Genomic DNA, 26,851 nt, shown 5'->3' with positions numbered 1-26,851 from the left:
ACACACACACACACACACACACACACACACACACACACACACACACAAAATCAGGCTTCTACCCTCAGAGATCAGTAGTTGCTCTACACCTTCCACACTCAAAAGCTGCCTGGGACTCTCACCAAGCCAGCATAGGTCAGAGGTAGGATGTGATCCCTTACAGCAATTTACAGCAATTCCTTGTGCCTTCTGGTCTGTTTCAAAGGACAGTGTTAGTACTGCTATGATTCCATCTCTTCAGCGATCTGCCCATGTGTGGTCTCTGGCCCAGGATCTCCCATGGAGAGTCCTATCAGAGAAGCTCGTGTTTACAGCAGTGGCCTATGAATGGTATTTCTCTTATTACTTATTACTCTCTAATGGAGGATCATCTTCTAGTTGTCTTTATTTTGTGGGTTGCCATTGCCAAACCAAACACCAATGACCAGCCTCCTGGTGGAGGTAGGTCTCGGACGCCATCTTTAGCCAGAGATGAAGTAGGGATCCCCAGTGGGGATGGCACCATCCTCCAGACACTCCTGTCTGTGGAGGACAATGTACAGGTTGCATTTGGCCCGTGAAAGTTGGAGAGCATCCTGGACCAGAATTTCAGCAAACCAGCCATTCTGGAAAACCTAGAGCTGATGAAGAATGAATGACCTTTGTCCAGACTACGGCTTGAAGTTGGGTGGACAATACGTCATGTCGGACAGACAATGCAAACAGATGATAAGCTGGGCCTGGGAGGGAAGAGGAGGAGGGAGCAGGCAAAGCTGCCCAAGAACCAGAAGCTGTGAAATAATGATTCTACTTGGCTTAAATCTCAGTCCAATACACCACACATCAGACACTTAACTCCACTAGAAATCGCGAGTGACAGCCCAATTCTGGGTTGCTATCTTAGGTAGATCTTATGGATGCCAGGCTAACACGGTCTGTTCCTTAACAGGAAAATCTGGTCTAAAGGTTCCTTTCTTCCTGTCTTTCTACAAGAAATTCCTAAGCCAAAATTATTCATCAATTTTAAAAGTAAAAGAAAATCTAAATTAAAAGCGTGACAAATGAAAAACTTAACATTTTGGAGGAAGGTCACAAGAGAGGATTTGTCTGTTATACCCATCTGTCCTAGGGAATAACTCTACTTGCAGATCATGAACAGAACAGGCAACGTGGCAAATGAAACCACTCCAGAATTTCAAGCCCATTTATAGTTCTAATAGTTCAACCTAATGTAATGAGTTTTGGTAGTTAGAACACACAAAACCAAACCCAAACCAAAATAGATACTATAGTAACCTATCCAAAGATTTGTTTACCTAACCCTAAAGAAGGAAAGTCAAAGAAATTCATGCTCCAAAACAACTTCTGTCTTGCTAGGAAGGAAATCACTTCTAACATGGCAATAAACTGGGGTCTAGATACCAAAGTAAGTTAACCACCAATCACCATTTATCAAACCCTGGAAAACTCTCTGGGCCACACATCTTCCTGAAGCCTGCCCATCACAGAGGGATGAGGGGCTGCCTGTCAAGGCAGGGTGGGATTGAAAGGCTAGCAATTACCCAATGCGCTGAGGCCATGGGCACAGCCACAGCAAAATCGATGCAAAGGGCACAAGTCGTGGCTCAACTGTCCACACGAGCGGGCACTTTTCTGCCTTTGACGTGGGAAAGGGTCTGCCCGGGATCAGTGAGTTCTTCACATACTAATAAGGGCTAGCAGTCCCTCTTCACCTTTGCTGGACTCCTGGTCTGCTACCAAACGAGGACGAATGAGGAAATGCCCCACCACGAAGTAGGAAAGTCACATTCAAATCAAGTTGACAGCATGAGTCTTTCTTTTTTTTTTTTTCTTTTTGGTGAGGCAATCGGGGTTAAGTGACTTGTCCAGGGTCACACAGCTAGTGTCAAGTGTCTGAGGCTGGATTTGAGCTCAGGTCCTCCTGACTTCAAGGCCAGAGCTCTATCCATTGCACCACCTAGCCGCCCCCAACAGCACGATTCTTAAGTCCCTCATTTTCGGCCTGGGTTTTACTGCACTCACAGAGGGTCAGAGGCAGCTGCTCAACAGGACTGCCCCCAAAGCAAAGCCTGGAAGAGCTACTGCCAGACCAGTCACTACCACATCTTGCCCACTGCAAGAAATTAGGTTTCAACAACATGCTTATTCTGGGCAAGTGATCTCTAATAATGTTGTTGCTGGAGCGCATTTCTGCAGTGCTTCAAGGCTTGCCAAGCATTATACAAAGATTATCTCATCTGATTCTCCTAACAACTCTGAGAGGGAAGGGCTGTTCTCATCCCCACATTACACTTGAGGAGACTGAGGCAAACAGTGGTTAAGTGACTTGTCCAGGGTCACCCTGCTACAAAGTGTTTCAGGAAAGATTTGAACTCACCATAAACTAAAAAGAAAAGACGAGATTTTACGGAACCACCCTGACTGGGAGGTTCACTTAGTCTACCTAATTCAAATTAAAAAGCTGCCAGAAATACTCAAATCAGAAGAAAATTTACATGGGATCCCTGAATAGAGGAAAGGGAGAGTTTTGTAGGGAACAGTCTGGCAGAGGCACCCAGGGGAGAGATGGACTGTCATGTAAGAGAAGGGCTTGGTTTGCTTCAGTCTGTATCCTCATGCTTAGCACAGTGTCTGGGACATGAAGTCCTTAATAAAAATATCTGGTAACTGACTGCTATGAGGAATGGCCAAAGGGTCAGTTTAGGGGAAACAGAGAGAGCGTGTTAAGAAACATAATGTTCATTAAGTCTGGGAAGGCAGGATGGAGTCAGACTGCAAGGGGTTTTAAATACTGAGCAGAAAAGTTTGTCTTTTATCTTGAAGGCAATAAGGAACAAGTGAAGCTTCGTGAAGAGGGGAATGACACTGTTAAACCCTGGGTTTAAGAGGAGACTAGAATGAGGGAGACCAGTTAGTCAGAAGGTGCCGAGGACCTGAACTAGAGCTGTAGTGAGAGTGGTGGGAAAGGGGAGAGATGAAAGCTGTCTTGTAGATAGAACAAGCCTTGGCACCATATTGGATCTAGGGCCTGGGAGAATGGCAGTACCCTCTACAGTAACAGGAAAGGGAGGAAGCTGGGAGGGTTTGGGGAAAGGCAATGAGTTTTATTTTAGCCCTATCAAGTTTAAGATGAGAGAATGGAGGTCAGTAGAGAAAGTGGGCCAAGAAAGGTAGATGAGAATCACTAGATGATAACTAGATCCATAAGAGCTGATGAGATCACCAAGGGAAGTAGTCTAGAGGGAAAAGAGAAGAGGACCCAGGACAGAACCTGATGGACCCCTTCAGTCAAAGGCGTGGTCTGGAGGAGGAGAACCCGGAGAGAGGAGTGTCCAGCAAACCTAGGGAGAAGACAGTGACCAACAATGTCCAAGGCTGCAGAGAGGTCAGGAGCATGAGGACCGAGAAAAGGCCACTGGTCATTTTGGAGAGGACAGTCTGGACAGAAGGCCAGGGCCAGCAACCCTAGGGAGAGGAGTGTCCAGGAGGGGACAGTGACCAACGGTGTCCAAGGCTGCAGAGAGGTCAGGAGCGTGAGGACCGAGAAAAGGCCACTGGTCATTTTGGGGAGGACAGTCTGGACAGAAGGCCAGGGCCAGCAACCCTAGGGAGAAGAGTGTCCAGGAGGGGACAGTGACCAACGGTGTCCAAGGCTGCAGAGAGAACCGAGAGACCACTGGTCACTCTGGACTGTCCAGCAACCCTAGGGAGAAGAGCGAGCGCTCAATGGGGTCAAGGGAGAGGATGAGGACTGGCAGCCAAGAGACCAGGAGCCGGTGTAGATGGTCGGTGTGGACAGCAGGTGGAGTAAGACGGCGAGAGGAGAGAGGGAGGCAGGGACGCGGACTACGTGCGCGCACGCGAGGAAGGTGGGGAGCGCGCGCTGCCACACACGCATGCTGGGACAGGAGGGCGAGCTCGCGCTTGTGCGCACGCGCACTAGGTCCTTGGCGAGGCTCAGAGGGTGAGGGTGGGGTGTTTCTCCCGCGGCCGCGCACGCGCGCCGGGGCGGGAGGGCGAGCTCGCTCGGCCGCGCACGCGCGCTGGGAGTCCCGGCCCGCCCGCCCTCTGCGGCCCGCCCGCTCGCCCAGCGGCCCCGCTCACCCGGATAGTGGCGCAGCGCAGCGTGGCCGGCGGCCAGCAGCAGCACGGCGGCCAGCGCGAGCCCCTTGGCGCTGCTCACACTGAAGTACTGGTTGATCTCGCGCCGCCCGCGCGTGTACGCCAGCGCCGCCATCTTGGATCCTCCATGACAACAGCGCGCGGCGGCGGCGGCGGGAGCGCGGGCGGGAGCGCAAGCCGGGCTCGGGGGCAGGAGCGGGGCCTGAGCCCGGCCCTCAGCGGCTTGGCTGTCGCTCGGGGGCTGCCGCCAGGGACGCAGCGCGGTCAGCAGCAGCAGCAGCCGCCGCCACACCGAGCTCTCCGCCTCCGCCGAGGCCTCGCCCGCGCGCCGCCGCGGCTCCGACGTGCCCGCGCACTCTTCCGCGTCTGCGTTCGCGCTCGCGCCTGCGCCCTCCTGCTCGGCCCGCGGGCTGATCCGCGCCTGCGCAGAAGCGGAGCCTGAGCCCCGTCGCCCCTCTCCCCCCTCCTGCTGCGGCTGCGGCTGCGGCTGCGGCGCCTCGGCTTCTCTGGGCGTCCCGCAGGGCGGGGCCGGGGTCTGGCGCAGCATGGGCGGAGCCAGGGGCGGGGTCTTGGGCTGGCGGAGGCTTGCGCGGGCGGCACTGCGCTGTCCGAGGGTCCGGGGGTCAGGCAGCCGTCCGGTTGTCTGAGACTAGAGCGGCGTTGGGGGGGGTGTAATCAAAAGGGGGCGCAGCTCGTCCGGCTCTCCGAAGTCGGACAGCCCGGCCGCGCAGCCGTGGGCGGTGTGGGACTAAAGCTCACCCGCTTTTGTCTGCCACACCCCCAGCCAGCCCCGCCCTCCGGGGGGGAGCCGAAGCCGGGCCCCGAACCCGAGACCTCCCGGGACCCCGGGGCCGCTTCCTCCCCGCGCCTTTGGACAGCCTCTGAACTGGCCGAGCCGGCCCGGGTCCGAGCACCAGCCCCAGCCCCAGCCTGGGACAAGTGCGGGTCTTAGGGGGGAGCGGGGTGGGAGATACGAGGAATTTTGGGGGGGAGGAGCATCCTGAACAAGGGGCGGTGGCACCCTGAAAGCTAGGCTCCCCTGCCCTTCCCACCTGAGCCGGATCTCCCAGCCCCTCCTCCCAGGTCAGCCCCTGGCCGAGAGGGGCAGCCTCTGTGTCACACGGCCCCGGGGACACAGCCCTCACTCCTGGGGTTCTCCGGTGTCTGTGTGTTTGTATGAGTATGAGTGGTTTTGTGTGTGAGTGGCGTATGTGAAGGATGTGTGTGTGTGTGTGTGTTTGTATGAGTATGAGTGGTTTTGTGTGTGTGTGAGTCGTGGTGTGTGTGTGAGTGGTAGGATGTGTGTGTGTGTGTGTGTGTGTATGGCTGATAGGGTGTGTGTGTTTTGTTTCATCCCAGAGGCAACTAGGAGCCACTGGCATTTATTGGGAAAGGAAATGATGTGGTCAGATCTGCACTGATGGGCAATCACTTTGGCAGCTCTGTGGAGGACAGACTGGCATGCTGGGCGGCCAGGAGCCTATGCCCGGATCTAGATGCATCCACTTACTCTATTTTAAAGATGAAATAAGAACAGGGCCTTGACTCCAATCTTTAGGGACAAAGTTCCTTCATGTGCTGCTGCCTTTCCAGAATAGAATCAATAAGCTATGAAATGTTGAGAGCCTCTGGGATAGGCCAGGCTGTAATTCCAACGATTCTTGACTCAGATAATAAAAAAGGTGAGCGCTTAGAATTTTTGAGAGGAATATATTGAGTCCAGTGACCTTATCATGACAAACTGAGGAGAATAAATGGGGAGGGGCAGAGGATCTGGATAATATGCCCCCCTTCTACTGATTTAAGGGCTGCTCCCTCCCTTTTTTTTTTTTTTTTGGTGTCCGGCTCCTTCACACCTGTCCCAGAGCTACCTGCAGGCAACCTCCAGCTTCATCTTAGCCTAGGAATCCTTGTCATGATGGAGACTGGTCCGATTAAGGGAGGGCAACAAAGGGTCTTTCTCCTACCTCAGAACCAGGCATGTTGGAGAAGATGAAAAAGGTACCAAGGCAATGGGAGGGGGAAGGGATAGGGAGGGGTGAGGGAGGACTATCCCTTTTTTCTTTTTTTTTTAAAATAATATTTTTATTATTTTCCCAATTGCATGTAAAAATAATTTTAAACATTCATTTTTTAAAATTTTGAGTTCCAAATTCTTTCCCTCCCTCTTCTCCTCCTTCCCTGAGATGGCAAGCAATTTGCTGTAAGTTATACATGTGCAGTCATGCAAAACATATTTTCATATTAGTCATGTTGTAAAAGAAAGTAGATAAAAAAGACTCAAATGTTGAAAAAATACAGAAAATGAGAAATAGTATTCTTTGATCTGCATTCAGACCCCATCACTCTTTTCTCTGGAGGTGGATAACATTTTTTTTAATGGAAAAAAGCATTTATTAAGCACTTAATATGTGCCAGGAACTTGAATAAATGCTCAGTACAAATACAAAAGAGAGACAGTCCCTGCCCTCAAGGGGCTTATGTTTAAAAATTTTTTTTATTAATTTATTTTGATTTATCAACAATCACTTCCATAAGCTTTTTTTTTTTTTTTTTTTCCCGGCAGTTGGGGTTAATTAACTTGACCAGGATCACACAGCTAGTAAGTGTCAAGTGTTTGGTCTGAGGCCGGATTTGAACTCAGGTCCTCTGACTTCAGAGCCTGCGCTCTATCCACTGCGCCTCTCCATAAGCTTTTGAGTTTTAAATTTTTCTCCCCCCCCCAAGACAGCATGCATTCTGATATAGGCTATACATGTTTCCTATTATTCCTATTAAACATATATAATATTCCTATTAAACATATTTTCACATTAGTGATGTTGTAAGGAAGAATTAGACCCAATGGGAGGAACCTCAAGAAAGAGAAAAACAAAAAAAAACAAACAAGAAAAAAAATAGCAAATAGTATGCTTTGATCTGCATTCAAACTCTATAGTTCTTTCTTTGGATGTGGATAGTATTTTCCATCATGAGACCTTTGGAATTCCTTACATTGCCGAAAAGGGCTAAGTCTATCAATGTTAGTCTGGATAACATTTTTTGACATGAGTCCTTCAGAATCGTCTTGGGTCATTTCATTCACAGTCGATCGTGATACAATATTGCTGTTATTGTGTACAATGTTCTCCTGGTTCTGCTCATTTCACTTTGCATCAGTTCATGTAGGTCTTTCCAGGTTTTTCTGAGAGCATCCTGCTCATCATCATTTCTTATAGCACAATAGTATTCCATCACAATCATGTACAACTTGTTTAACCATTCCCCAATTGATGGGCATTCCTTCAATTTCCAGTTCTTTGCTACCACAAGAAAAGCTGCTGTAAATATTTTTGTACAAATAGAGGACTATCCTATCTTTGGCTTGATCCAGTCAGGATGTTTTCCAGTCATTCTGGTCTCCCAAAAACTTCGTTTTTTTTGTTGGGCCTATTGGAACTCAGACTCTGTGCTTTTTATTTGACACTAGGGTTGTGTTTATTTTCCCCACCGGCAGATCTGGTCTCCATTCAAGGTTGGGTTCAGCCCTTCAGGTTTTTTCTTGGATGCCAGAAGTTCCTGTTCTCACTCTTTTGTTTCCTAGACAGAAGCCTTTCTGTATTTCCTGTTCTTTGAACACCTGAACCCAACATTCTAGGAGAGATATCCCTGCTTTCCCTCCCAGACAAACCACTGTACCCCTCACTTGACATATATTACTTAGGGCCTGGGCCCCAAGTCAGACCAGATATGGGGAACACAACAATAGACCAGAAGGTGCCATGTTAACTAGAAGAGAGGTGCATATTATGTGCATTGATTTCCATTGAGTGAAATAGGTTTTGGGGTCAAAGTTGTACCCATTTTTTAACTCTGCTCACCCAGGTTCGGTGACCCTAGGGTGACTGAGAAGCCCACATCTGGGTTCCTGTGACTCACAAGGTGAACATCTTGCAAAAAAAATATCCCAAAGCAGAGTCTAAGAACCAGTTGACTAAGAGGGCCATGGAGCATCCACGGTAAGAGGAACATTGCCAACCCAAATGATAAGGGAAAGGTGATCCTTTCAGGGCAGCAGATCCCTCCCTGAGTGGAGGATGGCAGACTTCCTCATCGAAGCCAGAAGCCATAGCACTTCCTAGGTTTAACTAAGAAATTCATATAACACTAGTCAAATCTGGAACTTTATGATGGCCTTTGCAGGCTTAAGCACTGGGTTGAGTGGAACAAGAAAATCAATAGAGATGAACGTAAACTCTTACCCTTGGGTAAAAAAAAAAAAAAGTCACCTTTCCAAATACAAGATCAGGGAAGTACCACCAATAAAAGTTTGGATAAGATCTGGAGGGTTTAGGGGGTTAGGAAGCCCAGTAGGAGTCATCAATCTGACCAGGCAGCCAGGAAAGCTAATGTGCCTTAGGCTACATGGGGAGATATCAGAAAAAATCAAGAAAACAAGCATTTTTTAAGCCCTGACTATATCTAAGCACTTCACAAATAACTCATCTGATCCTCACAAGAACCCTAGGAGGGAGGTTCTGCTATTATCCTCATTTTACACTTGAGGAAACTGAGGCAAACAGGTTAAATGACTTGCTCAGGGTCACGTGGCTGGTAAGTACCTAAGGCTGGATTTGATTTTGAATCTTTCTGAATCCAGGCCTAGTGCTCCAGCCATTTCACTGCCTGCCTCAGTAAGGATCAATCACTCAACAAGCATTTTTTAAGCACCGATGTTTTGCCAGGTCCAGAGCAGGATGCTTGGGAAGAGAAGCAAATACAAACATTATTTGAATTGGTCTTATTGTGTGCACAAGGCAACAAGAAACATTTCAGGAGACAGTTAGTCACGGTTTACTGCTGTGCTCAAAACTTTCTCTAAAGGGTTGTCATGAAAATAATCATAGTTTATGTGGAGACATCTGTTTCAGAGGCTCAAGACAAGACCTTGCCGGGCCAGACATGATGGATAAACTTCACACTGAGAAATATCACCAAGAATGAAATTCATTTTATTTTAACCAGTAGGAATCAAGTTGAGATTGAAGAGCGTAAGGATTGTGCTTAAGTCATTGTCCGAGTGATTAAAACTGCGGTTGATGCCAGCAGCGTGGCTTGTGGATGGAAAAAAAGACAAAAGAGCCAATGAAAATACCTTCATAGTTGCCATAGTAAAGAAGCCCCAAGAGACATCTTTGTTGGCAGATCCAGAAGCCAAGGATGACATGGGAGAGAACACAGACCTGTTATAAAATCTGCTGAAGAAGGCCTGTGATGAACTGCCATTGGTTCAGATTTAGGAAGTGGTTATAATCATTGCCTTTCCAATTATATGATATTAATGACAAAGTAATTCTGAGAAACATAAGGAAGTCTTCTGTGAGTAGCTCCGGCCCCTGCCTCTCCACAGCTAAAGACCTCACCCCACACTTCACTGAGAAGAATTTGTACTTCTTTTTCCCCCTTTTTATAATCTGTCATCATCTCTCACCCTGGTGACACTGTCCTTCTTTCTCTTTTCCTTGATCGCAATTTCTGGCGAAGAGGTCACCCTCTTGACCAAGGCCAACCCCCCCGCCACATACCGTAGATCCTCTGCAGTTTCTTCTAGCAGACTGTCCTCACGATCGTCCCCTTTCCCCCTTATCTCTAGTTTTTCCTTATCTATTGGCGATCGAGCTCTTTTTTTTTTAAACTTTTATTTCAATTAATGCCTATTTATTTTCTCCCTGCCCCCTTCATGTTTTTCACATTAAAAAAAAAAAGAAAAAGACAACTGTAACAGTCAAAACAAGCAAAACAAATTCTCACATTTCCAGAAATGTATGTCTTATTCATTTGGAGTCATTCATTAGTTGTTTTTTCTCCCCATAAGGCACAGATGTAATCAAGTGATCTTCTTTAAGGTAATAGAAATATCTTAAGATTAAAGAGCAAAATAAAGTCAAAAGATCACAAGAATCTCCCTTAGAAGAGCTCATCATTTTAATGCTCAGATCCTAAGATCCTCTCACATTCTTGCCCAGATCCATTTTGTCAGCAAAAGAGATTTTGTAAAACATGATTCCCACAATTGCCTTCTTTTTTTTATTAATTTATTTTGATTTATCAACAATCACTTCCATATGCTTTTGAGTTTAAAATTTTTCTACCCCTTCCTCCCCACCACCTCCCCAAGATGGCACACAATCTGATATAGGCTATACATATACATTCCTATTAAACATATTTTCACATTAGTGATGTTGTAAGTAAGAATTAGAACCAATAGGAGGAACCACCAGAAAGAGGAAATAAAACTCAACAGAAGAAAAAAAATAGCAAATAGTATGTTATGATCTATATTCAAACTCCATAGTTCTTTCTTTTGATGTGGATAGCATTTTCCATCACAAGGCCTTTGGAAATGTCTTAAATCCTTGTATTGCTGGGAAGGGTTAAATCTATCAATATTAGTCATCACACGGTGTGGCTGTTATTGTGTACAATGTTCTCTTGGTTCTGCTCACTTCACTCAGCATCAGACCATACAAGTCTTTCCAGGTTTTTCTGAAGTCATCCTGTTTATCATTTCTTATATTGCAATAGTATTCCATTATATTCATATACCACAACTTGCTCAGCCATTCCCCAACTGATGGGCATCCCTGCAATTTCCAATTCTTTGCCACCACAAAAAGAGCTGCTATGAATATTTTTGTACATGTGGGTCCTTTTCCCATTTGTATGATCTCTTTGGGATACAGCCCTAGAAGTGGTATTGCTGGGTCAAAGGGTATGCACAGTTTTGTAGTCCTCTGGGCATAGTTCCAAATTGCTCTCCAAAATGGTTGGATCATTTCACAACTCCACCAGCAATGCATTAGTGTTCCAATTTTCCCAGATCTTCTGCAACATTTATCATGTTCTTGTTTGCCATCTTAGCCAATCGATAGGTATGACGTGATACTTCAGAGTTGTTTTGATTTGCATTTCTCTGAGCTCTTTTCCAACTCACTACAAACACTCTCTTCCACCCTAAGAAAAGTCACTACATTCTCCCTTTTCTTCCCCTGCTCCCATTACGCTTATATGCACTTTGTCTCCCCATGACACTTATATCCACATTGTCTCCCTTGATAGAAGGTAAGCTCTCTGAGGGTAAGAACTGTTTCGTATTTGTCCTTGGGTGTTCCATACCCAGCCCAGCCCAGCAGAAGCTACTGGAAATATAATAATCAATAAACAAGTAAATGTGTGTTGATTGATGAACTCATGACTATAATAATGATATGAAAATAATATTCATAGTTAGCACAATTCATAGTGATTGCAGAGGACAGATAAAACATACCTCCCATTTCTGTACAATGTGTGTGGGTGGGTGTGTATACATGGGGGAGTTGGTTTTGTTAATGATTGGCATTCATAGGGTGCTTTAAGGTTCCCAAAACACTGTAATCTCTCATTTGATTCTCACAACAACTCTGGGACATGGGTGCTATTATTATCCCTGTTTTACAAATAAGGAAACAGAGGCAGAAAGAGGTGAAGTGACTGGTCCAGGTCACATAATAAGTCTCTAAGGCTGGATTTGAACTCAGGTCTTACTGACTCCAAGTCCAGAGTTCTACCCACTGTGCCTTCTAGCTGTTTTATGGATGCAGGGTGTTGCTAACCCTGACAGATGGTTCTGTAAAGGGAAGGTTTCTGGGGATGGCATATGTCCGAGTATGACAGTAAAAATGTGTTCAGTGAAGCCCCATCATACCATGGAAGGCACGCGGTTCAAATCTATGACTTTGGGCAGTCAATTCCCTTTCCTGGGCCTCAGTCTCTACTCCATAAACTGAGGATTGGAGTAGATGCCTGTCAGGTCCCTTCAGGCTCTGCACCAGGAATTCTGAACCTGGAGTCCCCAAAAGGTCCATATTCATTAATTAGCACACAAATGATTAAAGATTCAAATGGTGCTGTAGGCTTTCCTTGAATGGTCCTGTCCTTTGATGCGCAGAAGAATTGAATCTTCTGAACAGTCACACCTTTGGGGCATGTGGCAAGTGGGAAGAAGGATGAGAAGTCCAGTGGAGACGTTGCCCTTTCCGTTCTGTACACTGATTCCCTTGGCTTTGAGTGAGAAGGGTGGCTGCAGTTATAAAACCATTTGCTAGGGGAAACCATCTGGACAAACCAGCCTGTGTTTGTGAAAGGGGAGGTCCCATTCCTTTATGACCCGACACTGTCCCTGGGGCAGTTCTCTACACACAACGTTCTAGTCAGTTGCCCACAGACTTTGCTATCTTCCAAAGTTATGTACCTTTTTGTCCTCAGGACAGGAGTGGAACAAGCCTGTCGTTTTGATTCCTGGCACAGAGCTTTGCACAAAGCCAATGAATGATGTTTTCTCCTCACGCCCCACCCCCCATGCCCCACCCCCCACCCCCCACCCCCCAGCCAGTCTGGACAGTATCATCACTGCTCCCTTCTTTTTTTTTTTCTTTCCATTAAAAAAAATTAAAGTTTTGAGTTCCAAATCCTTTCCCTTCCCCCTGCTTTCCCCCTTCCTGAGATGGTAAGCAGTCAGATATAGGTTATATATGTGCAATCATGTAAAACATTTCCATATTAGTAATTTTGTACAAAAAAAAAGATTCGAATAAAAGAAAAAAAAATGAAAGAAATAGCTGCTTCCTTCTAGAGGGAGCAAGCAGGTTTCACAATGGCCCTCAGTCCTTGGTGCCTTTAAAGTTATGTGCCAGGACAGTTGGGAAGGGGTAAAGAGTGCCAGGAATTCACAGCTCTTAATCAATCAGCACTTATTAAGCACCTACTAAGTGCCTAAAACTGTGCTAAGCACTGTTCTTAGCTTGTCTGTAAGCATTAGTTTAAATGTTGATCTGAGTGTGGTGAACTGCCTTTCTGCATCAGTGGAGTCCAGTGGGAAATGCTCTGCCCCAGTGAAAGCCCCTGTCCAGATCTTTATTTGGGAACTAATAAAGACGGCTGGACAGAACCCAGGCTGACCTTGAGAAGCCATGTAACAAAGAAGTGGGATGATGGTGCACATATCCTCCCTGAGGCCCAGGAAAGAAGTGGCCTGAAAGACAACAAAAGGGACATGGGGTGAGGTCAAGAGAGTTGAAGATGCCACCTGGATTGTGAATCTGGGGGACTGGAAGGATGGAGGTACCCTCTACAGTAATAGCAAGGTAGGAAGAGGGGAGGGGTGGGGGAAAATGAGTTTGTTTTTGGACAGGTTGATGATGGGGCATCTAATTTTGAGATTTCCGGAAAGCGGTTGGAAGTTCCGGACTGAATGTGGGGAGAGAGGTTACAGCTAGATAAATCAATCTGAGCATCATTAGCATAAAGAAGATAATTGGACCATGGGAGCCAATAAGATCACCAGGAGTATGTGTGGGTATGTGGATGAGCTATGCGCGTGAGGTGTGTAGGAGTGGGTGTATACAAAGTGTGTGAAAGGTGTGTGTGTAGGGGAGGTGTGTGTGTTGTGCATGTGTGAGTTCTGTGTGCATATGGCCTTGTGGTGTGTGTGTGTGAATGTGGGGGAGAGAGCATCTCTGAAGGAGGGGAGTAATCTGAGAGGGCTTCATGGACCATCTGTCATTGGAGCTGAAGCCTGGGTGCTATAAACCTGGAGAGAGGGAGGGGGCTGGGTGCAGGAAGAGCAGTGTCCCAAACTGGGGAGGGACTTCGGTCCTCAAATGCTGTGTCCGAATCTCATGCACGTCTCTACCAGTGGGTGATAAACTTGGAATTTAGGTGAGGGTAGGACCTGAAGGGGCAGCTAGGTGGCGCCATAGTGCACAGAGCACTGGGCCTAGAGTCAGGAAGACCTGAGTTCAAAATAGACCTCAGACACTAGCTGTGTGAGCCTGGACAAGTCACTTAACCTCTGTTTGCCTTAATTCACTGGAGAAGGCAATGGCAAACCACTCCAGTATTTTTGCCAAGAAAACCCCATATGAGGTCCCGAAGAGCTGGACACAGCTGAAAGACTGAACGACAAAGGAGCAGAACAGCACGAAATCAGAGGAAGGGGCCCCACTTGAGGTCTTGGGACTGTCAGGGAGAAAGAGTCTTGGAATAAGCAGCCCCTGCCCAGGCCTTCAGACTTCAGACAGAGGGCAGAGGGCACAGCCGGCTTGCTGCGCCTTTGGTCAGGCTGGCCACAAAGGCATGGTGAAGGCTGGGCAGCCAGATGGATAGCATACTGACTGACTGTGTGAGCTGGGGAGGCCCCTGAGGACCCTGAGGGGTCTGGCCGTGTTCCACCCCAAGCCTGCTGGGCCTGCTGAAACTCAGCCTTTCTGGGCTTCAGTTTTCTCTTCCGTGAAATGCACACAATACTCCTAGCTGTCTAATGTGAGTATCTACTGGGTTCCATCAGAGTCCAAGAGGATGTGGGCAGTGCAGTTGACTCGGAGACATGGAGGCACTGGTCTGCCCACTCATGCTGGCCTCCAGACCACCTCCTTTTGTGGTCCATTGGAGGTGCCAGGATCTCCACATCCCGCTCCATCTCTTCCCTTGTTCCTTGGAGCTGGTCCATTCAGAGGCTTCCTGGTCCCATGTGCGGGGGCCTTCTCCTGCTTGTTAAGGGCAGTCCTCCTGAAATGAAGAGGCTGCAGAGACCAGGAGGAGAGAGCATTCTGCTTTCGTGGTCTCTCTTTCACATGGCACCTTTGGCCTGAGCAGGGGCCTGGCCCTTCCTGGTTGTTTGTCCTGCTCCAGTTAGCAATCACAAAGACCTTTTTTCTCTTGGCTTGAAGCTTTTGTTGGCACCTTCAGACCCCAGTGGCCTTTAGTTTTCCTGATGCTGCATGACCAGGCTGTGCCACTTCTTTGTGTTCGGTCTCAGGCTTCCTTCCATTGGTCTGACTTATCCTTTTCAAATCTGAGTTCATTGGAGACTCTGCGTGTGCCCACTTTCTTTTTCTTCAGCTGTTCTCTCTTATTTTCCCTACAGAATAATTTCAGGTTATAGTGTTAAAATTCCATACATTTCTCTTGAAAAGTTTCCCCCTCTGATGGTGGAGTCAGATATAACTTTTCTGTGAATTTGGTGAAATTTGGTTTCTTAAATTCTGCCATGTCCTCTTGGAGCTGAGGAGTGATGCCTTCGTCCTCTCCCATGAGCACAGAGACAGTCCTGTTAACCCACTGACACTGTGACCAGAATCAGGGTGTCAGGGCAGCTGAGCTGTGGAGGCAGGAAGGCAACAGCTGCTGCTAATATCTTGAGGAGGGCATCCGCTTCTCACTTCTCTGAGGCACACTCTCTGTAGGCAGTGAGACACACAGGGAGATCCCTGAGTCCCCATTCTACATGGACAGATAAAGACTGAAGGAGCCAGGGGAGGGTTCTTTAGGATGGTTCAGTGCAGCCCCACGGGCTAGCGTTCATGGATGTCTGAACACCTTTGTGTTCCTATAGACATTTTGTATGCTGGGTCATGTAGTGAGATGACTGAAGTCTCAGGCACAAAGACTTGAGAGGGTTGGGGCAGTGGTGGCGAGATCATAAGATCTTGCCATCACATCCACCTGTTCCACTTCCTGCTCATGAAATTCTTTGATCTGATGCCAATCATTGATCACTCCATCTTTCCCTCTGCCTTCTGCCCCCTCACTCTGTGTCCCTCAGTTCTTCCCAGGTTATCACCACCATCTACACTCTTCTCCCTTTCCCATCTCACCTCCTTGGTGACTCCACGCTTTACATTTTAGTCTCTTTCAGGCTCCAATCTTGGATTATTCTACCATCTGCCTTCATTGATTCTATTCATGTACTGCTGAATGAAAGTAGAGAAATATAAACCATCTTGACTGGATCCACTACAAATTTATATTACCAACTCCCAACTGGGCTCTCGCTGCAGCAAGGCAATCCTTTGATGTCTCCCTAATTGGTTCACTACTCCACTTACCACAGCCAACTTTTCTAAACCTTTCCATCCAGTTAGGCACAGTGGACAGAGCCCTGGGTCTGGAGTTGGGAAGACCTGAGTTCAAATGCAGCCTCAGATATTTACTGGCTGTGTGACCCTGGGAAAGTCACAACCTGCCTCCATATTCTCAGCTGTGATAATACCAGCACCTATTTTGCAGGATGTTGTGAGTATTAAATGAGGTATTATTTGTAAAGTGCTTAGCACAGTGCCCGACACATAGCAGGTGCTGTATGAATGCTTGTTCCTTTTCCCTTCCCCCACCCTCAGCTGAGAATCTTGCCTCCTATCGCCCTATGAGGGCGGAGGCTCTTTGTTGGCTCCCTCTTGTCCTCTCCTCTGGTTTTTTCTTCTGCTGTGGCCACTCTTATTCTGTTTCCTACTCTGGTCTTCTGCTGGCCTCCCAACCCCTGTGCCTCAGTTGCTCACCTTTCAGAATGCCAAGGCAGACTTAGCCTGGTCTGGAATCTTCCTGCAGCTAGGGGCTGTTTCAGATGATGGCTCCAAATGCATCTGAGTGTAAACACTCTATTCTCATCAGAACCAGGCCAACCGCAGGAGCCAGGGAGAATGAGGTTGTACCTTGGAGGCAGCAGCAGATGATGGCTGCCGTGGTGGTGGTGGGGGCAGTAAATGAATTTCTGCTGCTGACTCTTTATTAAACTTGTATCTAATATAGATAAGCCGCTCTTTGGAGGACACGTCTCTGGGAAGGAGCGGAAGGTGAGTAGGGGGCATTCCATGATGAGAAGGAGTATTATGTGGCTGGCTAGGGGAGGAAGTTGGTTAGGGTTAGGGAGAAAAGATCAGTGAAGGGTTAGGGAGTCCCCTCTCCATGGTCCTGACTAAAATCTTCTCCATGTGGTGCCATGGATAGAGGGCTGGGCTTGTAGTGGAAAGTCCAGGCTGCTCTGAGGGTGCAAAATGAAAAAAATTGGACCCAGTGGCCTCTGAGGTGCCTTCCAGCGCTGCCAGTCTTTGTGGCCTGATTCTGGCTTGGCATTTAAGGTGGTATATGTGCCCACAGAGAAAGTGCAAGGAGTGAGGGGGTGAGATGTTGGTAGGGAATGAAAAGTGGTAGCCCCCAGGTCGTAGCCCCCTTGGTCACCTAATCAAGCTCCTGGTGGGCCTACGCAATCAGGCAGGATAGTTTGTGGACCATGGGAATGAAAATACTCACCACGGGTAGGAAGAGCATTTGCGTTTCCATGCCTGCTTTCTTTGTCCCTGAGGTCAAAGGCAGATACGCGCCCACAGAGATCCTTTAAAGAGTCAGCACAGTAAGGCAGGCCAGAAGGGGGATGAGCAGGCCAGGCCTCTCGAGGCCCAGATTCTTCCTGTGCCTGGGAGGCTGTTTTGATGTGCAGCCACGGGCATGGGTTCTCTCTGGGTCTCAGTTTTTTTCAGCTACTCATTGAAAGGTGCAGTTTTGTTGACCCCCGAAGTCTCAAATCCCAGATGCTCTTGGAGCGAGCCCGGAGGGGCACCTGCCAAAGCTGCTTTGAGTGGAATTAGAGGTGCTGACCAATACCCCTCCCCCCTCATTGCGCTTTCTGGGGATGCTGAAATTCCCATCACTCAGTGCCATCTTGGGAAGAATCATTTTCTGCTGGAAACCACTGTCAAGCTCAGAATCTTACTGGGGAGGAGTGGCCACCCTCCCCTCAGGAAGGATCTAAGAAGCCTTTGTGAGTTTCTCGGTCATAGGCAGGGGCTAAGGGCATGGGACATGTGACAGGCAGGCTTTGCTCCTGAGGGCTCTCTCCTCTTCCCTAGACACACACACTTCTTTGGAATCCCTCAGATTCCAGGCGGTGGTAAGTAGAGTCTCTCTTGTGAAGGAGCCTCGGGCATAGGGAAGACTCAGTTGTCTGAGCCAAGGAGCCAGCCGTTTCGCCAGACGCGGCTAGTCTCTGCTCCCCAGATTTCATCCTCTTGTCCCTTTCATCCCACCTTCCTGCCCACTCTCTTCCAGCACTTACCAGACTGTGAGAAGGGTGGCCCTGGCTGGTAGCCCATAGCACTGAGCCCACTCTGCCCCAAACTGGCCGCAGCCTAGCATTTCATATGCTTCTACGGGCCGGTGCTGGGCTACATTTTCTGTGTGTGGTCTCCTAGAGCATGGAGTCGGAAAGGGGCTCCAAGCAGTGGCCATGCTGAGAGGCCAAATGGGCAGGCCCGGCTGGGGGGCTTCTAGGCTGCAGGCACACTTGCTCTAGCTGTGCTCTGTCCTGACTCGATGCAGCGGGGTGATGCGGCTTGGAGAATGAGGAGGACCCTTCTCTGGAGCTTGGGGATAAGGGATGTTTCCGTAGGCCCCATGCTCACGAATCAGGTTGGGCCTTCTCCACGGCCCTGAGGCTGGTGCCAAGGACTGCCTTTGCAGTGCAGACCCAACCCTTCTGGTGGAAGGAAGTAGGCAAGACAGTTCATTGTGGACTCTGGCCCCGCTCATCAGGACAAACCAGTACCTCCTTGGGGCAGACCCAAAGGGCTGAAGACTCCTGTCTGCATTCTCACACTCTTCAGGGGATCCTGGCATCTTTGGTGCTTCAGTGGTCATCAGGCCTGTCTTCTCGCCCCTTCCCCCATCTCTGTTCTCTATGAGGCAGCTTGACAGTCACTGTTTCTCATTTCACTGTACTTAGCCTTGGGGCATCAGATGGTGTACAGAATGTGCTCACCCTGGACTCAGGCCGGACCCCTGGGGTGTCAGAGACACAATCGAATGCCCCAAGGCAGAAAAGCCCTGGGGCTGCCACAGTTCCCTTGTGCTAGCCAGCCCGAGGGGCCACAGGAGAGTGACCCAGGTGCACAGTTCTGCTGTCTGCAATTAATATAATGAGAGCTGACATTCTGGTACCACCATAGGGTTGCAAAGAGCCTCCTATAAATTGCCTCACTTATTGGGCCCTGCCCCCTCTTCCTAACTGTCCCCCACCTCCCCCTCCCCACACACAAAGGGCCAATCCGTTGAGCAGGGAGCAGAGTGTGAGGAAAGAAAGCCAGGCTTCTTTGTCCTGATGCCGAGGAAAGCTCACCCTGGACGCTGGGAGCTGTGGCTGTGCCGAGGTCTCTGTCCGGCTCTACGGGGGTGGTTCTGTAGCCAGAGACTCTACTGCTCCAGCAATCCTTGGACTCCACTGGCTGGTGTCCGCTAGAGGCCCTGGGGTGTGGGATGACACACACCACCCTGCAATATCTAATGCCAGGCACCAAGAGAGGTGCATTCATCTACAAGGTCATTGAAGCAAGGAAGTTTACTCATTCAGTGTTTTCTTTTGGAACATTGGACATGCTTTATTTCATTTTTTCACAATTTATTTAAACATCTCACATATACAAAATAGGCACAATTTCATTTTCTTGTCTTGCTTGAGAATGAGGCTTCTTTGGACCCATTGATGAGGATGAGAGTGAGCCTGGGAAAGGGGGAGGAGCGCTGGAACATCAAGATGAGGACAAAGCTGGGCGAAAGAGCTGCCTGCTTTAGCAGGGAAGGGGCATGGATGTCACTGCCCCCCTCCCCCAAGCTGGCTGGAGCAGGACAGGGCGACAGTGCAGAGAGCGGCTTGCAGGGTCTGTTAGCACCACCGACATTCTTCAAGTATTGTAAACATGCTCTAACATACGCATAACTAGCACCTTGGGGTTTTGAGGGAGGAGAAGAGCCCCTCTGTCCAGCACCTAGGGATGGGGAGGGCACCTTCATGCAGGTGCTTGAGGTAGGTTACACCTTTGGAAGATGGGGTTTTAAACTTCCCTCTGTGGAAGATACTCAGAGGCCACAAGTGGTGCAAACGTTTATGGTTTTTATTGTTTATTTTCTTTTTTGGTTTCTGTTCTTTACAAAGGTTGACCTTTCCCACAACAAGGTGTTAGGGTGTTGAGACACTTCCAAATCCTTCGGGGAGGGTGGGGGGATCAGGGACCTGTATTCAACTGCATTGCACGGTGCTCCAATAGTCCTGACCCTTCTCTTTTGCCCAGAGTTTAAGCAGGAGATGAGCAGAAGAGACAGAAGGAATCAGATTTCAGTACAAAAAAGGGAGGAAGGAATGGCAAAGAGAACATTTTGGGGCTGTCTTTTTTTTTTTCCTTTTCATTTTTGTAAATTTAGTTCGAGTTCATTCATTTGAAACAGACTGGGCCAATGTCCAAACGGAATACTTGGTCTGCGTCACCGATGTCCAAAGGTGCGATGTCGAGGAAGGGCAGGCGAGAGGGTTTGTTGGTCTTGTATTCAATGACAGTCTTTCCCCACTCGTTGGTCTTTCTCTGTGACAAGGAGAGGAGGACCAGTCAGTACAGGGCTTCGGTGCCCACAAGCATAATGCCTAAGGACTGCGCCCCCCATCCCCAAAAGAACCCGAGGACAATAAATGGGGTATGTGCGCTTCCTAGGAACTTTCTGGGTCAGTGGAAGCCCTCTGCCTGTTTTAGAGCTAATTGCAGCCTGGGGGTCTTTTTCTGCGATGACAATCCATGCCCTAAATGCTTTGCTGCAGCAGGGGTTCCTAATCTGGAGTCCCCAGAGATTAATGTGTAGGATAATCCTAACCTCATCTAGGAGTCAGGGTGCAGATTTTAGGGGATTGGTGACCAGAATGGGGAGAAATTACATCTTTTTTTTCAGTGACCTCTATCTAAAAAACAGCATTTCTTTCAATTAAGCATTATTTTATTTTTAATTTTTAAGGCTCCCCACGTTTCCTCAGATTGCCACGGGATCTAAGGCCCCCACTTTTGGCTGCTGTCCCAAAGGAGCCATTGCTCATGAGGCCCCGTCGTCATCTGGGCAGCTGGGTTAGAAAGACATTCACTCGAACTCTGCTTCCCCAGGGGACAAAAGGCAGAGGCCAACCTTGGAGGGGCTCGGCCTTGCGGGACGTGCCGCCCTCTTCTGGTTACTTACGGAGCAGCCATCCTCCAGCACAGTGAACGTGAACCGGCTGTTGCCTTCGGCCGTGAGCTCCACATCGTTGGAGCCCTGCAGGATGACCGCCTTCTTCAGAGAGCCGCTGTCGGCATCCATGTAGGCCACGCTGTTCTTGCAGTGATAGGTGATGTTCTGAGAGGCGTGGTTGGCCAGCAGGCGCATGAAGGCCAGCTGGGTAGCCATGTCCTTTGAGGTTACACCTTCTGTGTTGTATTCAAACTAAGAGAGCAAGGCAAGAAGTCCAGTCAGGGGCCAGAGCACACAGTCCAGCGCCACTCAGATGGATTCAGTGGCAGGGGCCCTCACGCTCAGCTTGGGGACAGGGAGGAGACTGGGGGAGGAGGTGAGGGCTCTGAAGGAACCCTTCCAAGAAGGGACCGTAGAGGTCTCCTCCTGAGCCTGCCGGGACAACGAACAGGGTTGTCTTTGGGAGGAGGATGAAGAGACTGCTGTGGGACCAGAGTGCTGCCTGGGAGCAAGGGTCTCAGAAGAGGGACCCCAACATCTCCTGGGGACACCTCAGAGTGAGTCTGCCGACTAGAAACGTTAAGTGGGTCAAGCCCCCTCCACACTGATCTCCACAGGGGGACACTTGTACGCTTGGGCCAGTGTGACCAGGAGGACCCTGCGGAGGTTGAAGGCAGAGGTCAGGGAGGAGAAGAGGGTCCCCATCATGGCATATTCCAGGATAGGGAGCAAACCAAACCACATCTTCCTATGTTCCCCAAGATCTTGGAATGGGTGCGCTGAGGCTTGATTTGTGTGGGTGCCAGAGCCTGGCACACAGAGGGGGCCATCTTAGGTGAGGCATGCCACACAGACCCTTCGATGGCAGCGGGGCAGTGTCTCACCTGGGTGCCACCATTGAGTGTCTCTCCAAACCACACGTGCTTCTTGACTTGGGGGTTCCTGTTATTGTACCAGGCCTTGGCAGGGATGTTCTCGGGCTGGGCTCGGATGCAGGTCTCCCCAGTGGAGAAGTCACAGAACACTCTGATGGCATCCATGGTGCAGCCCTGGTTGGGGTCAATCCAGTAGAATCCTGCCATAGGACAAAGCATGGCAAGGTTTAATCACACACTAGTGATGGTGGCACATCTGGGTGGCCAAGGCACGGACAGGACCACAGACTGGGAGTCGGGGGAGACCTCGGGGCAGACCCTGCCCATGGTGTGACCATGGCCTTCAGAGCCTGGGTTCCTCAGTGATACAATGGACAGGTTGATATGGGTGGTGCTGACTTGCTGGGGCCGGCACAAGGCGCTGCAAGCCTGGGGGTGTCCTACAAAGGTTTGCCGTTATTAAGCACCCCAAAGATGCTCAGACACTCGGGGACAAAGCCTGAAGCAACTGCTGGGAATTCAGGGGAGGTGAGCCAGGCTGTGACTCGTATCTAATATTCCACCTGTCCTCCCCACACCAGCTAGCAGTAAGGGAGGGAGTGGGGCCGGGGTGGGGGTTGCAGCTTCTGGGGCCCACATACCACTGCTCCATTCTGGGTGGCTGAGTCTCAGGTCTCGGCAGGTACGAGCAGGGTTCTTCTTGGAACCTTCTGGGCTGAGGATGGTCTCAATTTGGTTGTTGAGGGATTTCAGAGTAGCATCTACTTCATAGTCCTTAGGTCTGAGGGAGGCCTGAGTGCGAGGCTGGTCAGCCCGGTAGAAATCACCTTCATAACCAAAGTCATAGCCACCGCCGCTCGGGCCAGGGGGACCAGGCAGGCCAGGGGGACCAGGAGGACCCTGCGGAGGTTGAGGGGAGAGGTCAAGGAGGAGGAAAGGGTCCCCATCATGGCATATTCCAGGATAGGGAGCAAACCAAACCACATCTTCCCACTTTAAGAAGCACCAGGTGTCTTGATAGCATCTCCTAGATCCATGGACACTTCTGACATATTGAAAACCTTACTACCAAGAGGGCTAGAAACAAAGGGAAATAAAAAACCACCAAGGAAGATGCAATGGAGAAGGTCATCAGAGGCTTCAGATCTCAGGGTCAAGGGTCAGAGTTGGAATAAATGTCCTGGAGTTAGGAGATGTAGGCACTTCCTACCATTTGATCAGCCTCAGTTGTTTCATCTTTAAAATGGGAATAATGCTGCCTGAATTGCCTAAAGGTGGGCCAGAGGACTAGCTCAAGGACCTTCTCCAGCTCTGCTATTAATGAGTCTGACATAACATGTCAAGATGCATGGACATTTCATCCCCCTCTTAGCCTGTTACTGGCTTTGACCTGTAGGAAGGTGAACTCAGGTCAGTGTTGTTCCCCTTACAGTGTCCAAAAATCACTTACAGCGGGACCTTGACTGCCTTGAGAACCACGGAGACCAGCAGGCCCAACGGCACCTGCATGTCCAGGGCGACCATCTTTACCAGGAGGGCCAGAAGGACCAGCGGGACCCTGGGAAAAGGAGAGAGTGGTCCCCAGTGACCAGCTGGCAGGAGACCAAAAATGTGCAGTGATAGAGGGGACTGGGGGAATTCCAGGGGAAGAAGGAAGGACAGAGAGAGGGGCAGAGACCACCTTCCTCCTCCTCTGGAGGAAGGCTTGACGGAGGCAAGGGAGGACTGATGGCTGGGAGGAGGAGGGGAAGAGAGGGGCCAGCTGAGGGCAGAGACCACCTTCCTCCTCCTCTGGAGGAAGGCTTGATGGAGGGAAGGGAGGACTGATGGCTGGGAGGAGGAGGGGAAGAGAGGGGCCAGCTGAGGGCAGAGACCACCTTCCTCCTCCAGAGAGAGGGTTAGAGCCCTGGCAGAAGGCTGAGGATGCCACTGCACTTGGGCTCCAGAGGAGGGAGCCCTTTGCTCAAATTCACTCACCCTGGGGCCAGCAGGGCCAACTGAACCAGGAGCACCTTGGTCGCCATGTTGGCCCTATGTGGGAAGAAAAGGGATTCAGGAGTCATTTACAATTTAAAAATAAGACAAGGATGACAAGCAAGGGTCCACTTCAATTGTCTGAAGGGGAAAGTAGAAAGTGGGTCTTTTCTCTCTCTAGCACGCCTGGAATTCAGTTTCAGATTAGGGTTAGGAGCTGCCATGAGATTCTTTGAATAGGGGGACAAGACTCTGAATCACTTTCTAGATGATTGCACGTCCTTAGCTTTGACGGCTGCTGCCTGGGGTGAGAAAGCCTTGGGCTGGGCAGGGCAAAAAGACGAAGAGCTGGGCTTTCAAGGCCACAGTGATAGGGGCCCCAGAGTGGAGAGGCCCACTGAAGTCAACAGGCTGGGCAGAGGTGCCTACTTACAGAGATGCCAGGAAGGCCTTGGAATCCATTGTGTCCTTTGAAACCATTCAAGCCTCTGGGTCCCTTGTCACCAGGTTCTCCCTTGTCACCTCGGGGACCTTGGGGACCCTGGTCAACAGAGGGGAAGAAGTGTGAAAGACGGAGGAGGCTATGGCTAGACTCCAGCTACCCCGGGGCTGCTCTCTACATAGTTCTAGTGCCACAGTATTGAGAAATGTCTTAATAAGAAATTAGGATGGACTTAGGGAATAATAATTCCTGGAGTCTCCCTAATGCAAAGAGGCAGTGTGGTACAGTGGGTGGAGCTGTTGGAATCAGGACACACCTCCTTGTCTCTGCTTTCTCATCTACAAAGTGAGGATAATAAGTCCATTAATAATAATTAATAATGATAATGAGATCCCTTAGGTCAAAGGGCTATACAAGCCTGGCAGCTATTGCAGCCAATGCATGTTATTGACTCCTTGGAACCCAGGTGGAGAGAAGGAAACAGAGCTAAGACGACAAATCTATAAAAGCAAAGAGGATTTTTAAAGGGCCTAGACAGGTTTTCTGGATAAATGTTAGTTAACAACAAAATCTTTCCAATATACTTACACCAGGACCTCTTGCACCAAAGGGGCCAACAGGACCGACTGAGCCAGCGGGACCCTAGCAACCAGGAGGACGAAAGACAGGGTTACTTCTAGCCTTGGCCAGGATACCCGATGAGGGCCAGGTCAGCCCTGGCATGACCAGGGAGGGTCCTGACGGATTCACTCACCGGCTCCCCACGGTTTCCAGGCTTGCCAGCAGGACCCACAGTGCCATGAGGGCCAGGAGCTCCAGCGTTACCAACAGCACCAGGGTTGCCAGGGTAGCCACGTTCTCCCTGCAGGGGAGGAAAAGGGGCACTCAGTACTGGCCACTTGAGAACTCGTGAGGAGTGTTTGGAGATGTCCGGGGCAGTCAAAGGTGATACTGAAAAGATGGATGTACCTTGTGCCCAGCGAGACCATCTCGGCCCGGGGGACCATCATTGCCAGGGTTGCCCTGTGAAGATAAAATAAGGAGTAGAGATCCTTAGTGGGGCAGCCATCACCTCTTAGCTCTGGGTCAGTGTCCCTGACCCTGGAGGAGAGTCCTAGGCCCTCTCCCATTCCGAGTTTCCTACAGGGAGCAGATTAAACCAATCCAAAGCTGGGCCTCTGGGTCCAGCAGCTCTGTGGGGGCCTGGAGGCTGGGCATTCCTGGGGGATTGGCTGGCAGCTTTCCCTGCGCATCTGCTTCTGTGTGCCAGGCTAGACTGCCGACCAGTTAGGGTCTTGGGTCCAAAGAATACCTAAGAACGTGCGTGGTGATGCTTGCAGATGGATTGCTGCTCGACCCCTTTCTCTGAGCCCTGTCTATGGCTCTTCAGGCCATCGGGCCTCTCGCCTTCTAGCATCTGCTGTATCGGGGAGCCGCAGAATTTCAGAGCCTGAAAGACCTCAGTAGCCACCCCGTCCAACCCTTATCTACAAAGACAAGTGCAAGACTTCCTAGGGCTTTGATAAGCAAAGAACTTGTGAACAGGCATGAGGCCCAGAGTCTGGAAGACTCAGATACTTGCTAGCTGTGTGACCCTGGACAAGTCATTTAACCGCTCCCTGCCTCATTTTCCTCATCTGTAAGATGGGGATGATAATTACACTGACCCCCCAGCACTGTTGAGGATAAGATGAGATAATACTCATAAAGTGCTTTGTGAACCTTAAAAGGGCTCTATAAATAAATGCTAACCCCACCTTTCAACAGACTTTTTAAAGGCCAGTCAGGCAATAAAAGTAAGACCCTGCTAGCTGTGACACAGTTGGACCCTTTCCTTCCCAGCCCTAATCCAGTTCTGCAACCGTAATCACATCAGCTGCCACTGTGCCTGAGTGGGACAGGTCAACATGCTTCCCTATGGCCTCACTCACTGTCCCAGTGATTTTCTGGACCAAAGTGCCTCTCTCTGGCCACCGCTCTGCTCTGTCTTGCCTCCTCCTATTAGAAGGTAAGCTCCTTGAGGGCAGAGATTGTCTTTGCTTTTGCATTTGTGCACTCAGCCCAGGGTCTGGACATCAGTTCTTCATGCATTCAAGACTTGGCCCCTCTATTTCAATGTCCCAGTTCCTTCCCAAGTCCGTCTCTACTTTCTACAACACAGCAAAGCAGGATTTGGCATCCAAAAGCTGAGTGTGAGGCCTGGCGCTGGCACTTTGAACTTGGGCAAATGGCCTCCCTGACCTCTAATTGCCTCATCTGTCAAAGAAGGGGTTGGGATCAGGGTCAGAGGCCTGCTGCCCTCCCCCACCTCCACGAGGACAGCTTTGGACTCTTGGATTTACAGGTCCCTAGATTCGGTGCTCAAAGGGACCTATTCATTTTGGAGATGGGGAAAGCGAGGCCCAGAGCTGTTACCCGATGTTGGAAGCAGGTTCGAGCTTATATGGTCCTGACTCCAGGCCTCTCTGTCCCCTAGGCCTCTGACTGCAAAGCAGCCAAAGTTCAAGCCAATCTCGGGGTTTCCTCAGGGCCATCTGGGCCAGCTGGCCTTCAGACAAGACTCTTCTCTCCTGTGGGCCCAGTGAACCTGCCCAGCCCCGAC

At 49.6% G+C, this 26,851-nt stretch overlaps 2 protein-coding genes and 1 long non-coding RNA gene across 5 annotated transcripts in view; 1 reads left to right on the top strand and 2 right to left on the bottom strand.

The window, feature by feature from the left end:
• The window catches only part of CASD1 (CAS1 domain containing 1), a 42,728-nt gene extending 38,476 nt beyond the window's left edge, over positions 1-4,252 (bottom strand). For 2 of the 3 annotated variants that reach the window (XM_027848771.1, XM_027848770.1), the window contains exon 1: positions 4,105-4,237. In XM_027848771.1, coding sequence (XP_027704572.1) covers positions 4,105-4,237 — 133 coding nt within the window. Of the gene's footprint in view, positions 1-4,104 lie in introns of all 3 variants that reach the window. The other variant, XM_027848769.1, reaches the window with a different exon arrangement.
• Positions 4,253-5,434: 1,182 nt separating this feature from the next.
• On the top strand, positions 5,435-9,775 carry LOC114033391. Its single transcript, XR_003567974.1, has 3 exons — positions 5,435-6,123; positions 7,987-8,120; positions 9,127-9,775. It is a non-coding gene; the product is annotated as an uncharacterized LOC114033391 (long non-coding RNA).
• A 10,072-nt stretch (positions 9,776-19,847) lies between these two features.
• COL1A2 (collagen type I alpha 2 chain) overlaps positions 19,848-26,851 on the bottom strand; it is a 32,968-nt gene continuing 25,964 nt past the window's right edge. Inside the window, exons 43-52 of the mRNA XM_027848776.1 lie at positions 25,219-25,272; positions 25,004-25,111; positions 24,838-24,891; positions 24,241-24,348; positions 23,811-23,864; positions 23,284-23,391; positions 22,475-22,733; positions 21,843-22,033; positions 20,968-21,210; positions 19,848-20,330 (exon numbers count right to left, since the gene is read on the bottom strand). Of these exons, the coding sequence (XP_027704577.1) occupies positions 20,184-20,330; positions 20,968-21,210; positions 21,843-22,033; positions 22,475-22,733; positions 23,284-23,391; positions 23,811-23,864; positions 24,241-24,348; positions 24,838-24,891; positions 25,004-25,111; positions 25,219-25,272 (1,326 nt within the window). The 3' untranslated portion in view covers positions 19,848-20,183. The remainder of the gene's footprint in view (positions 20,331-20,967; positions 21,211-21,842; positions 22,034-22,474; positions 22,734-23,283; positions 23,392-23,810; positions 23,865-24,240; positions 24,349-24,837; positions 24,892-25,003; positions 25,112-25,218; positions 25,273-26,851) is intronic.

Source organism: Vombatus ursinus, unplaced genomic scaffold, assembly GCF_900497805.2.
Source record: "Vombatus ursinus unplaced genomic scaffold, bare-nosed wombat genome assembly UNPS02006874.1, whole genome shotgun sequence".
NCBI classification, from domain to species: Eukaryota; Metazoa; Chordata; class Mammalia; order Diprotodontia; family Vombatidae; genus Vombatus; species Vombatus ursinus.
Note: the sequence above shows the minus strand (reverse complement) of the source record. Positions and strands in the feature narration are given on the sequence as shown.